Consider the following 15,518-nt stretch of genomic DNA (forward strand, 5'->3'; position numbering starts at 1 on the left):
AACATTTAGATGGTATCCTAACATCTCCAGATACGATATGTTATGCAATTACCAGTATCACTGCACTTCTGTATCTCCTAGTTCATGACACAAATGAACTGAGGCCACCTGATGAGTTTGGTTCTGCACAGATAGAAAACAGACAGTCTGCTTGACATCAATGTCTGAAGAAACGTGCTGCCGTCCCTGAAGGTCTGGGGGGAATGAAGGGTTATTTTCTGGCTCCAGTGAAACATAGATAGGACCTCAGGAACGAAAAGAAAAAAAATTATCTTGGGAAGGAGGCCAAAAGACAGTGGATGTTAGACATCTAGCAGGAGGGTCTTTCTCGCTCTCTGGCAGAACTTCTTGCTACCAGAAAAATCACATTTAAGAACACGGTTAGAGATCAGCAAGATGCCACAGGCTCGTTTTATTGCACTGTCGGGACTGTGAGGCCCTGTGTAAGGCTCCAAGCTGGGACAGAGATCAACAGTCTTTTACCGCAGCTTCATACAAAATTCTAGGGGCCAAAGAAAACTGAAAATGCTTGCTCAGGTATCTGCACTGATGTAATTCATACATTACTGCTCATCAGTACGAGTGAACAATCCAGAACCACTGAAACACAGGTCTTAGGTAGGGAAACAAGGCTGAAGAGTCTTCTGACATCAGGTTATTGAGCATCAAAGTCATGAGTTGGGCATCCAGAGAATGGACTGACTTCTGGGTGTCACACTGGTAACTCTGGCTTTAGAATTACCACAGCTTGTGCAAGGCAGACTGAAGTGCAGGACAATCTGACTTTACCTTCTAGTAGGCTTTCAGGGGAAGAGAGTCTCTGTCTGATCAATTAACCCTTCAAGAAAAAAAGTAAATTTTGCAAAGCCTCTAGCTTCTGCAAGCTGTCTCAGCATACATTTTCCCACATTTCTCGCTTGCTTGCTGGCTGAAATGATTTTTTACTACTGTTATATTCAGCATTCCTGACAGCTGGGTTGCCACCTCACACACTGGATTCTCTAGCTCCACGGCTTCCAACGGAAAGGACGAGACCTCAGGATATCTTGACATAATCTGACCATAAAGACCTTGAAATGAAAGCAAGCTGTATGACTGGCAAGGGTTTGAAACCGTTTTTGACTTCAACACACCAACTGGTCTCCATGGTGACCAAATACTCGATGTTCTTGGGTTACTGTGATTCATTCCCTAGGCAAGAAGTCACCTGTCACAGCAGTACCTTGAGACAAAAGTTCCTGAAAAGGGCAGAAAGCTACAAAATTAAACAGAACACACCTGATTCTTGTTCCCTGGCAGTGACTGGGTGGTTGGGCATCGGTAACAGCTGGACAGAAAATCTGTGCCCGAAAGTGAGAACATCAATGGTAGAGGGTAGACTTCAGTGGCAGAACCAGGAGGAAGAAGTGAGTCCCCTGGTTACAGACTCAGCATATGCCAATGATTTGATATGACGGCCAAAGTATCAAGGGCATCAAATGCAGCTTAAGATCACAGTTGAAAGCCATGTTTGAGGGGATTTGTAGTAATGGATCCTGAGAAACTGTATGGCACCTTCTGCGTGAGCAAATAGTTGAGCTCACAGTCTATAGGAGATGGTGAAGGAAGCATGGATTGCAGCTTTCCTCAGACATTTGCCCAAACAGAGCATAAGGTTGAGTGGAAAGGCTGGTGCTGATGGTGTTGGGCTTATTTCAGGAACAGCAGAGTGGCTTCAGACCAAAAGTCCATCGAGCCCCTGATGTTTGCTTGGACAGTTGTCAACAATGGATTCCTGATGAAGAATGTAAGAACAGGACAAGCACGTAGGGCTTCTCCTCAGAACACAATCCAAGCCTCCTGCAAGCTGCATTTTGTAGTCTTTCTTGAGACAAAACTGATAGTTGCTATTTAATATTTATTAGCCATTGATGGAATCTTCTCCCATCTCTTCGTGCCAGAGGGTTCTGAACTTCTGTAAACTCTTACCATCCAAAAGCAGTTCCTGCAGCAAGGAATTGCACAGGTGTACAAAGCAGCATTTTTTGTTCCTTTTGAACCCATCCAAGCAGCTTCACATGATGCCCCACTGCTTTCCCACTGAAAGAGACTAACCGTCAACCCCTATTCACGACTGTAGATCTTCTTCACATAACCTCTGGGCTGCCTCTTTTCCAGCCAGAAGAGCATCAATCCAGTAAGCTGTTCCTTGTATGAAATACTGCTGCAGCATTTTAGTGGTGTGAGGAACAGAACCTCACACACCATTCCATATGTGGCTGTATCATGGATTTATACAGGACTATAAAGTTGTTCTTTTTCCCTCCTCATTCCATTCCCCACATTATCTTCTTGACAACCACCAAGCACTATGCTGACACTTGCATGGAACAATCTATTCAATTAACAAGATATAGTTTCTAGGTGGTAACGGACCACTTTGGACCCAGCGCTTTAATGCAGAGTGATGACTGCTTTCCTGTCTGCACCTTCTTAGTCTCTTTGGGTCTTTTGCAAAATCTCCTGGCTGGTCCTAACCTTCATTACTTCAAACAAGTTAATGGGTTAGAAAGCTCTAAAACACTACCAAGCACTCAACTTCCATCAGCTTTTTCCATCTGCTTCCCATCTTCTTTGGAAAGTTATTCTATATTCTATGATTTCAGGTTTTGGACCAAAGTTTTGGATAAGCAGCTTTTTATTATTAGTTTTTAAACAGATCCACCTACTAATTTCCATATCAACCATGTACTGTACTGTTACTCATCTTCTCATAATCATTTAATCAGTAGTCTTCTTATTACACATCTGAGTTTCCTTTGTTGAGGGCATTTTGGGAACTCAGCTGGATCTTCTGCTCCCTTATTACTATTACAGTTCCTGACAACTTACTCCATGTGGATTTTACAGCACGCTGGTCAGGATGGAGCCTGTAGAAAAGCTGGTATCACATCAGCCACCTTCCCGTGGTTTTAAATACAAGTTTATTAACACAGTTAATAGTTCAATTATTTCATCCTCCACAACTCTTGGGTGAATACCTCCTGACTGAGAATGCTAATTTTGTCTATCTACATCATTATCTCATCTACAGACATTTCAGCTCAAGACAGATGAAAGCACAAAAGGAATTGCATTCATTTTTCTGCTGCCCTGAGCACATCTTTTGTACTTCAGCACAGGTCCTGCAGATGGCCTGGCAAGCTTTATGCCTCTGATGTGACTGAAGAGAATCTATTATTAGTCATTCTATCATTTGCAAATAGTTTTTGTTCTCCTAACTCTTTTCATTATGTTTTACATATTTTTAGCTTGTTAGAAGCCAGAACGACCCTTCCTCTTTTACTCATTTTATCCCTCTCTTTTTTTTTTTTTCCCAGGGTTCTTTCACATACCTTCTTACCCTTATGTTTAGGTACAGCAGATCTCGCTTTATCATTTTTCAGGTATTTCTTGAGAGGTACATTTGATCTTAATTCCTTCCTACTGCAGTGCCCTAAATATCTTCAAGTCAGCTGTCAGGATGCAACCCTTAGTTGCCTTCCTAGATTCTTTTTAACAAGCTCACTCAGTCTTATGTAGCTCCCCTTTCTGAACTAAAATCCAGCTGGGAAAGACATACCGGCTTCTCTCAGCATCCTTGCAGGAACCAAACATGTTTGCAGTTTTATGTACTGGTAGCAATGAGGAAGACAACATACAGAGAAATAAGAAAAAAGTTGTTCTGAGCAAAAAGTGAGATGAAAACATTAGGAAGAAAGATAAAAAATCCAGAAAGCAGATGAGTAGAAAAAACAGCTGACTGGAACTATGTGAACTGGGATGTCTTTAAGCTTATGGGCTTGTATGAATGAGAACAGATGAAACAGAAAGCAGTGGGGAGGACAGAGACATCAATCTGTGGGAATAGGGCCATATTTGGACAGACACCTCTGGTGTTGGCATTTAGGAACATACCTGTACCCACAGCAGGAATAAAAGAGTAACCAAGGTACGGCATGGCAAGTGGAAGAGAGGAAACTCTTTTTCATCTCTCAGGAATCTTTCCTCAGCCTTTGTCTTCACTGGAGCTACTCTGCTCTACTAGGGGACTTCAAGGAACTTGCAAGGAGAACTGCCTCATGTCTGCAGGAGCACCAACAGCTCTTCATCTCCCATACCCAAAACCAATCTTTCTCTCCTAGTTTCTGCAGTGATGCACAAGCAAACCTATGCAAATCCACCCAGCTGAACAAAGACCCCATGAACAACAGATGCTGAAATGCTTTGGAAGTAGGCAGTCTATTTTCTCATGTAATTTTGAACTACAATTCACATATCTTTTGGCAAAGCCACATGAGTTTAATCCCTCAAATGTTTTACTTGTATTGTAAATTAAGAAATCATAACTGAGCTTTATAGAAAAACTTTAAATTCGTTTCAGAGTTTAGGGCCAAAATAGTATTTAACTACCTTGACAGAATGTATGCATATGACACTTCTGCAGCTGTCCTGACACTGAGCACTGTGATGCACATTAGATTTACCCATCTGGAGATCGAATTGCTGAACAAAAGAGAAATCACAGGGCCACTAATGCCCTTAACTAGTCCCTTTAGGGCTAGGGGGAGAAGGCACATGATCTGCTAGAATGATTCATGTCTCAAAATGCAAGAGAAGATGGTATGCACCCAAAGTTTCTGATAATCTGAGTGTGGTGGTGGTGTGGAGAAAGGGACTCCAACCTCAAATCTGGCAATCTGCTCTATCTTGTGCCTGGAAGCACTGCATACAGCCAAAGCATTTGTAAAACAATATTCTCTCTACTACCTTGAATACCGACAGCATGTTGTAGCATCTTGTTTTTAGGGAAGGCCAATCCCTGATGCTCCCAAAAAGGTGAAAACATCCCAGAACTGCTCTTGTACAACTCTGCACAGATGGAGAGAGAAAAGTTCCCTCCTGACCCATGCAGGCATCAAGCCAGGAGCTCTGAAGCATGAGATGTGATTACAGTTCCTCAGTGCAGACAGAAAGTGTTATGGGCGAATGAAAGGCTGCACAACTTTTTGTTCTTTGCAGGATGTGAAGTACAGGAAAAATAAACAGATATTTTCAAAAAATCACGGAGCTCCAAGACAGAACCGATCACCACGAGCATCCAGGCCACTTGTGCCTCCTGTACAGCCAGTCCTCCTGCCATGTCTAATCTCTTTTTGAGGCTTTAGAATTGAGAGAAAACTAAAATTTCCCCTGGAAACTTACTATAACCATTAAGTATATGTAGGTTGCTCTGAAAGTAATGCCTCCTATTTACTTCCACGGAAACAACAGATACAAAAAGCACAATAAGACTATTTGATTGAGCAAATTTTCAGCTACAAAACACTGAATTACAACACAGCCACCACCATTAGCTGTGCATTTCCACCAGTGATGCCACACTTGTCAGAATCTGCACCAGTGGAGGTGACCCCCATTGCACAGCTGCTATGACAGTGTTGTTGTTAGGAAATGTTGCCTACGCAGTCCTTCTGTCACTGTCCTGAACAAATGGAAGCCAAAAGGTGCCACATCTGGACTATACAGTGAGTGTGGTAGGACAGACCAGACAAGACTGGCAACATGCTCAGTGGTCTTCAGTCTGGTTTGAGGCCTGGTGTTACTGTGTTGTCTTCTTCTCTGGCCTGACTCTGGGAGTTCAAGCCTTCCCTTAGTCAGCATTGCATTGCAGCAGTCAGAGTTGATAGTTTGTCTGGGTCCCAGGAAATCCAAAAGGATCCCCCCTTTCCAATCCCAGAAGACAGTGCACATCACTTTACCCACTGAGGGCTGCATCTTCAACTTTTTCTGCAACGGGGAATTCATGTCACCACTCCATGGAGGGCTGTTTTGACTCCACCTCTCATCACTGGTAATCGTGTGATCCAGGAAACTGTTACCTTCGGCCTCCTATTGGTTCAATGGATCTTGACAAACCTGCGTATGGTTCTTTCTGTCCCTGTGTGAGCATTTATGGGACCCACCTGGTGCAAACTCTGTGACACTCCAACACTGCCACCACTGTTTCTGACGCACTGAAGCCAATACTCAGCTCTGTGCACAGCTCCCCGATCACAGTCCATCAATGTGTACAGATGAGCTGGCTGAGATGCTCTTCATTTGGTGATGTGACAGCTGTGCACGGTCGTTCAGAACGTGACTCACCTTTCATGGCACTGCTGAAACGCTCCACCCACCCCTCACTGTGCCCAAATGCACTGGTTGGTCTCCATCAACTCAGCAAGCATCAATGAATGTCAGTGGGTACCATTTCTTCTGCATGGAGGAATTCATTGCATATCTTTGCTTCCACGTCAGACTGCCTCCCTGCTACCGTCTGTCACATGGCAACAAAACGTAATGGAATACTGGTGGGAAGTTTCAGCCTCTGCTGCTGTACCACCAACATCCACCTCAGACATTGTGGGCTGACTCCACAAAATAGAAGACAACACTTTCGGAGCAGCCCTTGTACTTACAGTGAGAAATCTATCTGCTTTATCTACGAATTTTGAGATAACTGTGGATGTAACACCAATACTCTATTGATAGTTTTCAGCTACCAGGTCAGCCTATGTCACTGCTAGGCTGCTCTCACTCTTCCCTTATAGGCATCCCTACATAGAAACAGATAAATGGACACACATCTACAGCAATCATCACTTTGCAATCTGAAAAAGATGAAAATAGTTGAGTTCCTTAAGCAGCCCATTCTGCAGTTGGGATCACTTCTATGGCTCCTCTTTGAACCCATCTTAACCACATCCTTTACACCTGGGTACCAGAACCAGGTAAAGCACTCTGCAGTCATATTACTAAAACTGAATGTACAGAGAGGATAACTTCTATCAGTGCTTAGCATTTGCAGAGAGTGCTACGTACCCCCATGAGAAGATGCTCAGCTTACAAACCCACCTTGCTTACAAACTCCCATTTTGTGTATTTGATTCCTGCCAATTCCCCCTATGTGGGTTTTATGATACCGAAGACAGCTGGATCTGAAAACCAAACTCCATCACAGGTTTTCCACTGTAGTTGTTTAATATGTAAAATTTTCTTGGTTCTGGATGAAATAAAAGACTTTGGGGAAAGCCCACTGAAAGCTTTAATGCACTTCTGAGAGCACTACACATGGAATGATACAAAGATTGTAATAAAAATGTATGTCCCAATTTTTGTTTAAAAGCAATCCCCACAAAACGGAGCCCTCTTTGCTGACACAAAGCTTGCAAGGTTTGCTTGGATCGTTCTGAAAGCTTCCAGTGAGAAAAAAGGAATTCACGTGCAATTCAGAATGGCCACTCATCAGCTGCATGTGATGCCCACCCAACAGTAAGCACCGTGGAGGCTCAGAAGGGAAATAAATTCTCTCTTGTAGCCACAGCCCTGCTGCCAGCTTATCTTTGGGAAACGTCCACTTGCTGCTGGGATTCCTTCCAGGACGAGGTGTGTGGCCAGGAGTCCTCGGGGCTGCCCCCTGCCCTGCCCACACTGCCCGTGCTCTAAAGGCAGCATGGAAGGCCAAACATTGCTCCTAAGCTCAGCTCTGCAGGTGGATTGCTATGGCTCACCTTTCAGGTACACTTCAACTATGTTAATGCCAATGACTTACACTGTACCAACCCTACAGTGTATACAATGCCAATCCTGTACTAATACTTTGTGCCCACATTTCAAATGATCCATCTGGCCCAAACAGTTTCTTGACCACTGTCACAGAATCACAGCATCACCAAGGTTGGAAAAGACCTCCAAGATCACCCAGTCCAATGGCCCAACGCACTTTCACTGGGCCACAGTTGCCTTTGTAACTGAAGGCTCTGTCCCTTTCCTAAGACTACTTCTACCTTTTTGAGCCGAATCCACATCCCACCCAAAGGCATTTCTCTCAAGCTGTAAGAGCCGTTCTGTCTGTTTCACTTTTCTGCAGTTCCAGTTCTGAGAGTTGGTGGCAGAGTTTTACTTTTGGGTACTCAGACAATGAATTTTTTCATACCACAGTCAATACAAGTGGCTCAATTACTGCAGCCTTGAATTAGTTCTTGTGCATTACTTCACGCTAAGTCAAGAATATCCTTCTGTGTACTCTAGTACTGGCTGTTCCAAGAGGCAGAAATTGCCTCTTTGAACTCACTCTTTTTGTGCTATCTGACCAGCTTATTCGCAGGTAATTTAAGTCCCCATTATCATTCGGTTAGACTTTCCCACTTCTTTGATCTCTGTCAACATTATGCACTTAACATCCTTTTGTTGATCCAGGAGCTGGTAGTATATAAAGACTACTAATATATTTACCTTCTTATGGGCTGGGAGTGTAACCCTCTACAAGCAGCTAAGTAGGCCATTGTAATTCCCCAACAGCACTGTGCATTGCAACATAGGAAACTCTCTCCACTTCTGAGATGGTTATGTTGGATTCATCCTACCGAGGCCCTGAGCCTCTGGGGAGCCCATTCTGCTGTCAAGCTTTTTTTCTGCAGTCATAAGCCAAAACAGTGCACTCAGTAGGTAAATGAAAGTTGGCTTTCTCATGCAATCACCTAATTATGTAACTGCTAAGCCTGTCTGGAAAGGAAACAAAGTATTGGGGACTTGTGATAAAGTAGGACTTCTGCTACCTGATTTTTTCCTGCATGCAGGCATGTGAGGTGGTTGATCACTGGGTTGCCTTCCTTGCAGTGAGGACAGCAGTTTATTTACCTCTTCTCAAATGTTATTTTTTGGGACTTTTTTCAACATTTTAATGTTATTTCCAAAACATCCGTGCAGAACCAGAAAGAGCTCCAGCACAGGAGCAGTTTGCAGCCCTGCCTGTGGCACCGGGTTTGGAACGTGATGATCTGTGAGGCCCCTTCCAACCCAAACCATTCTATGATTGACCCTACCAATCCCAGCTGCTCTGTGCTTACCAGCAGCACCATCCTTGTACGTATCAGCAAAATTATCAAAAGCAAAGGTTGTGGAATCTGCCTTAGCAATCACTGGATGGGAGCTGATCTGAAAACAGCTGCACCTGAGTGCATACTGAGCCCTTGCTGCTGCAGGATCCCCAGTAGCAAAGATCCAAATACATTAGCAAAGATCCTTATGGCCCACTGGTCTGAAGGGTTTGGTCCTTACATTTTGAATACAGGGACTTCCCTGGGCACAGGCTATCACAGTGTGACCCACACCTCCTGCCATCTGGAAACTGCCAGCGCACACACGGTGCCTCTTCTCCTCTGTTAGGCAACAGTTAATGCTCAGCATGCAATAGCCGAGCAAGCTCGTGCTCTGAGCAAGCTGGAAGATGATTTCTGAAAGAAAACGAAGGTGTTGGTTTTTTGACCTATAAAGCCTGAAGTGGCTCTGCCTACTTGAGAAATTCCTCTCTCTTTGCATCATCCCCGAGCCTGGCTCCAACACAACACTCCAACTTCACCACTGCTCTGCGACCCAGAGCTGTAGAATGGGACCCAGGGATGGCCCAGAGAGCTGGGGCAGGTGGGCATGCTGGGGTCACTCTGCAGAGAAGGACAACAGCTCTAAAGGTGGTTCCTGTGACACAGTAAGCCTCCATAGATGATCCTGCCTGCCCAGAGCTGTGGATTTGCCATCCCTGAGGCACCCCAGGCCATGGATGGGCTACGGGCAGCTTGAGCTGGGGGGCACCCAGCCCATGCAGGGATGGGGCTGGGGAGGCTGTGAGGTCCTTTCCAACCCAACCGTGCTGTGATTCCATCATTCTAAGCTCTGCAGTCTGCGTGCTGTGTGATGTGTGTGAGGACGGAGCACAATGGCATAGCCGAGATGACCAATCCAACGCAAAATAAACAAGACTTCTTACTTCAGTAACTGCAGAGATACCTGAATTGCACACACAGAAGGAACGACGGTGGTACGTGTGAGCAGGCTGAACTTCCAATGAGATTTCCAATGACATCAAAGTGAAGCATGCGCCCTGTAACATCCTTACAAGAGCGGGATGCTGGCAACCACACACAAAACAAGAGTTCCCAGTGTGTATTTAGCACCTCACTGCTTAAACGTGAACTGGAAATAGTTTCTCCTGTTAATCATAGAATCATAGAATCACCAAGGTTGGAAGAGACCTAAAAGATCATCCAGTCCAACCGTTCACCTATTACCAATAGCTCCCACTAAACCATGTCCCTCAACACAACATCCAGTTTTCCTTGAACACCCCCAGGGTCGGCGACTCCACCACCTCCCTGGGCAGTCCATTCCAGTGCCTGACCACCCTTTCTGAAAAGTAATACTTCCTAATGTCCAGCTTGAATCTCCCCTGCTGTAGCTTGAAACCATTCCCTCTGGTCCTATCACTAATGACACGAGAGAAGAGGCCGACCCCCAGCTCACTACAACCTCCCTTCAGGAAGTTATAGAGAGCAGTGAGGTCTCCCCTGAGCCTCCTCTTCTCCAGGCTGAACATTCCCAGCTCCTTCAGCCTCTCCTCGTACGGCCTGTGTTCCAGACCCCTCACCAGCTTTGTTGCCCTCCTTTGAACACGTTCCAGGGCCTCAATGTCTTTCTGCAGTGAGGGGCCCAAGACAGGACACAGTACTCTTATTTTCACAGATAATAAGAAGTACACAGTTTCACAATAAGAAGTACACAGTGCTTCTTATTTTCAACCATTGCCCTTTGGGTCTCAGACTTTGTCTTCCCAAGGGATCAGGATCCCAACCCAACACTCATCAGTGCCGGCCTACACAAAACAAACAGATGAGAACAGCATTCTGCAACCCTCTATCCTTCCAAAGATGGTTTTAAAGAATGAAGTTCATTCACCAAACGCTGCATTTTGTGGCTGAGAACGGACAACCCTTCCATGGTTGGTGCTCAGGGTGGGCTCCCGTGGCCGCACGTGACACAAAAGCACGTTTTGCATCACCTCGTGTTTGGCTGAAAACAGCCCAGCGTCACACAGGAGAGGTTATCGCCTCCTCGTCCCGAAAAGGTCCACGCTCTACACTTTGCGCTCAGTTGCAACACCACTGTAGTTTTTGTAAGGAATAAATATTGACTTTCCTGGACATTGCCTCACAACACGGCGGGACCTTGAGAGCATTTGTCCAAGATAGTTTTTACCCCGGTAATATAACTTTATAACATCGCTTTCATTCCGATTAGTTCAAAAGGCCCTGCGAGCAGGATCTACAAACGTCACCAATTATCTGTTTTCATTGTCAGCCACATGACCGTGTTAAGGCTGCCTTAGTGGCGTTTCTTCTCCTGCAAGGCCTGCTCAGAACTTCTGATTCTAATTTAAATCCAAAGGTTATCAGCTTCATTAAGACTCTGAAAGCCGAGCCTGGAAAACCTTCAACGTTAACGCAGGCTGCTCTGTCAGTTTTGGTTTTCAAGAGTAAAGCACATGGCTGATGAGCAAACAGCCATCGGAGTACAGAGATCAGACACCGAGCTCTGAGCTCACAGCATCCGCATCCACGGCAAGGTGCCCAGAGGCTCTCCTTCCATAGCAAAGAGCAGAAACCAGCATCCATTTCACTGAAAAACACGCACGGTGGTGACACCCCAGAGGCACCGCTGGACGGGTGAAATTCAGCTTCCAGCACTACCGGCAGACTACAGCCAGCAGGGTCAGTGCTTCTGCTGGGCAACACCTGGAGGTGTATTTGGCTGCAGCAGAACCCAGCTACGTGAGCAAAGTTTTATAGATTTCCCACAGTAAAAATAACCGTGTTTTGGTCAGATGCTTGGTGCCCAACATGTGACTCGAGCAACACACTCAGCTTTATAACATCAATTAAGATAGGTGATAATCGCCATGCAATCGACCGGCCGCATCCAAAATTAACACTGCTGCGCACGGAGCGAAGGACCCACGCTTACATAAGCACTGGGGCCTGAAAGCACAGCACGGTGAGAGAGCAGCAGCACAAAGGGGAGGGTCAGGATGGGTATTGGGAACATCTCTGAAAGAGCAATGCTGCACTGCACAGCTGCCCAGGGAGGTGATGGTCACCGTCCCTGGAGGTGTTCCAGAGCTGTGGGGATGTGGCAGCGAGGGACGTGGTTACAGGCATGGTGGGATGGCTTAGGCTTGGATTTGGGGATCTTTTCCAATTGTAATGATGCTTCCATGGAACAAAGTGGTGGACAGCTCTCATCAAAACCATCTTGTGTGCGTGCAGCCATAAAGCCAAACACGTTAGTTGGGAAGCACGGAGAGGAAGAGGGGTGAGGAGAAGGGTGGGAGCATGGAAGGACGCAGGTGAAGCACAGCTGCCCCTACCTGGAGCAGCTTTCCCTCGGCGGGAGTGACCTCGGCCACGCTGGCAAACTCCCCCTCCAGCACGATGGGCTCCACCTTCAGCGGGATCACCCTGATGATGGCCTTCTGCACCGCCGCCCGCTCCGACTCGACGGCCGCCGCCAGCGCCGGCCCGGTGCGGCCGAGCCCTGCCTGCAGAGAAGCCATCAGCAGCCAAGGCCAGAGGACCGCCAGCTGCAGCTGGGGGCCACCGCTCATGCTCCCAGCTGCGGCCGCGTGCCCGGGCCACGCATACCGCTGGGGACGCGCTGCGCCCTCGCCCTGCTCCCAGCCGCGGGGCTCCGGGGGTGCGGGGGGCACGGGGGGGTGGGGGGCGCGCAGGGGGAAGTTTGGAGCAGACTGCTCACTGCACGGCCGCCCGGCTCCGTGCCATCGCTGCTTCTCTTCTTCGGTGCCACGTGCTCGGAGGCCGCCGGGAGCTCGGGAGCATACTTTGATCAAATATACATATATATAACAATAATAATAAAATAATCCGAAGTTTCTTCCGAAAAAGAATCCTAAGTTTCCAGTCAGTCCTGCAGAAATTAAATCCAGGGAGAGTGGTGGAAAAGGCCGAGCGGGTGGCAAGTGGGGGGCAGTTCAGGTGCAGCGGGGGTCCGAGAGCTCAGCCCCGCAGCGTGGGGAGTGGGGTGGGCTCTGCATGGGCGCGGTGTCCCCGTGGCTCCTGTGTCGGTCCCGCTGGGCCCAACGCGCCCATCTCTGGGCCACGCCGGCACGGAACCTCCCAGCACGTGCCGGAGCTGGGCACGCTGAACGCTGCCTGTGATTATTGGGATCCTTCCTAAGAACCGTGCAGGGGCTGCTTCTTGAGTCTGCGGCAGAAAGAAAAGTTTGCTACTGCGCCGTCCCCATCCAACCCGGGGCGATCCCATCCATCCTCATCGCACCAGAAATGCTTCATTCAGAGCAGCTCCGGCTCTCCCCTCGTACTCCCGGCTCAGTCCAACTCCGGCTGCGGGTCCCGGGTCGGTCACGGCACGAAGCTCCCCGCCATAGCTGCCGGGAAACGTCCGAAAAGGCCCCGAACTCTGTCAGCCCTTAAGTGCGGAGCGGGGCAGGTACGGAGCGCAGCGCCGCAGCGTCTCCTGTTGCTCTCACGCCGCGAGTTCCGGGAGCTGCGCGTCCAACACGGTCCCAACCGAAGGCCCCGTGCAGCACAGCGGCAAATCCCATGGTCCGCCCAGGGGTCACAGCAACGCGCCCTCCGCACCTGGAGGGCCGACACGGGGCGCGCCGCCGGGACGGGAGGGACCGCGCTCAGAAGGGACTGAAAAATAAAGAATCATCTGCAAACCTGTTGGGCAGCGCAGTATAGCACAGCACAGCACACAGCACAGCACACAGCACAGCGCTGCTGCACCGCACGGGGATCCCCAGAACCCCCCAGAGTTACTTCCAGTGGTTGAGGCACACGGCGCGGCTGATGCCGCGTGTTCGCGATCTTCTCTTCCTTCCCTACAGAGCGCGGAGCGTCGTTTAACGCGGAGATCTTTGCACGACGGGGCGGCGCGAGGCGGAGGTGCGCGGAGGTGCGCGGGGCGGCTTCGGGGCGGAGCGCTCCGCGTGCGGGCAGCGCTGGGGACGGAGCGGCGCCGGAGCCTTTCCGAGGGTGTCCCGCACGGCGGCTCTACGCGCCTTGAGCGGCAGAGCCCGAAGCATCGGCCGCGGTTCCGCGGGGAGCCCGGCCGGGCCGTTCGGGCATCATCGGGAGGCGAACGGATCCCGCGGGGGAGCTCCTTCGGGGCAGCGCCTGCGGGAGCGGGGGGCGGAGGAGCGGCGCGGCCGTCGGAGCCGCCCGGCGGGGCTGCGGGCTGCTACCTGCTGACACAAAGTGAGGGTGGAGCGGAGCCGAGCGCCCGCCCCGCCCCGCCCGGCCCGGCCCCGCTCCCGGGCGCCCCCTCCCGCCGGCCCGCGGGCTCCGGGCTGAGCGCCGCTCCTCACCGCCGCGGTTTCCCCGGCCCTCCGCCGGCTCTGCCCTTCGGCCGCGGCCCTCCCGCTCTCGCTGCCGTCCGGGAGCCCTCGTCCAGCTGCCGCTGTCGCGGAGGGTTCGGGTCGGGCTGATGTCAGAGGTCTGGAATTCAGCTCTTATTCGGCTCTGACATCGCTGAGAGGTGAATAATGCCGCAGGTCAGAGCCGTAACCTCGGAGCGGGGCTGCGAGTGGAAGCGGGTGAAGCGGCCGCGGCGGAGTGGTGCTCGAGGAGAGCGCTGCGAGGTGACCGGGAACAATGGCCGGTGCTCAGCTGTGCGCACAGCCCGGCGCTGCTCGCGGGAAGGGGCATCCGAGCAAGGGAACGGATGAGTGGGGGGTTCCTCAATAGTGCCCGACCAACCTCTGGGGAGCTCCACGGAAATTCGTGGGTTATGCCAAGAAGAATAGGTTCGCTTCTGAAAATAAGAACGGGTCTGCTGGGCAGTGGGTGTCTGCTGATAAAGGTGGCAGTGGGAACTCAAGAACTCAGGGTATCTGTGATGGAAATCGGGACAGCAGTAAAAGCTTCTCAGAAAGAGCGGTGCTGCAGTGGCACAGCTGCCCAGGGAGGTGTGGGGTCACTGCCCCCGGAGGAGTTCCAGAGCCGTGGGGATGTGGCACCGAGGGACACGGTGGGCACGGTGAGATGGGTTGGACTCGGGGATCTCAGAGGTCTTTTCCAAGCTTAATGATTCTAAGTTTCTATGAAACACAAAGGATTTTTTCCAACCACGATATGTCCTTTGTAACTCAGAACACACACGGAAAATACAGATGCAACATCCATAGTTCAGTTTCAAAGTTTAATTCATTGCAGGTTGCTGCAGCCACGCTGTTTGAGCAGAGCTATAAAAGAGCATTAAGTGCCAAGACTTCTGGGGGCAAACAGGAGTAAGAAGGGTAAGCTGTGAAGTTCCCTTTGTGCTGTGTGTGAATTAAAGAAGTAGCAGCTGCAGTCCGATAAGGCTGAAGTCCTTTGAACTCCATCTCCTTACACCCTGAGCCCATGAGGAAAGTGATGGAATCCATTTGGGAAGCAGGACTTGGATGCATCCACCTCACCCCTCACTATTCACACCGACTGGAGTTGTACTGCACGTATGTAATATACGATACAGGAGAACAAATCTGAGGACAATCAGCATGGAAATGTTCCCACCAGCCTTGACCTAAAAGCATCCCCAGACTGTATTTGTTTGGATGGCTGGTGAATAATTAAAGACTTCGCCTCGGCTCATCCCACCAC

The 15,518-nt window shown here is 49.3% G+C and overlaps 1 protein-coding gene across 2 annotated transcripts in view; it reads right to left on the reverse strand.

Moving 5' to 3' along the window:
• The window catches only part of RNF43 (ring finger protein 43), a 55,770-nt gene extending 41,648 nt beyond the window's left edge, over positions 1 to 14,122 (reverse strand). Inside the window, exons 1-2 of one of the 2 annotated variants that reach the window (XM_085240621.1) lie at positions 13,189 to 14,122; positions 12,260 to 13,113 (exon numbers count right to left, since the gene is read on the reverse strand). In XM_085240621.1, coding sequence (XP_085096747.1) covers positions 12,260 to 12,496 — 237 coding nt within the window. In that variant the 5' untranslated portion in view covers positions 12,497 to 13,113; positions 13,189 to 14,122. Of the gene's footprint in view, positions 1 to 12,259 lie in introns of both variants that reach the window. The other variant, XM_085240622.1, reaches the window with a different exon arrangement.
• Between the last annotated feature and the right edge of the window lie 1,396 nt (positions 14,123 to 15,518).

This window comes from Meleagris gallopavo, chromosome 21, assembly GCF_905368555.1.
Source record: "Meleagris gallopavo chromosome 21, MGAL_WU_HG_1.1, whole genome shotgun sequence".
NCBI lineage: Eukaryota > Metazoa > Chordata > Aves > Galliformes > Phasianidae > Meleagris > Meleagris gallopavo.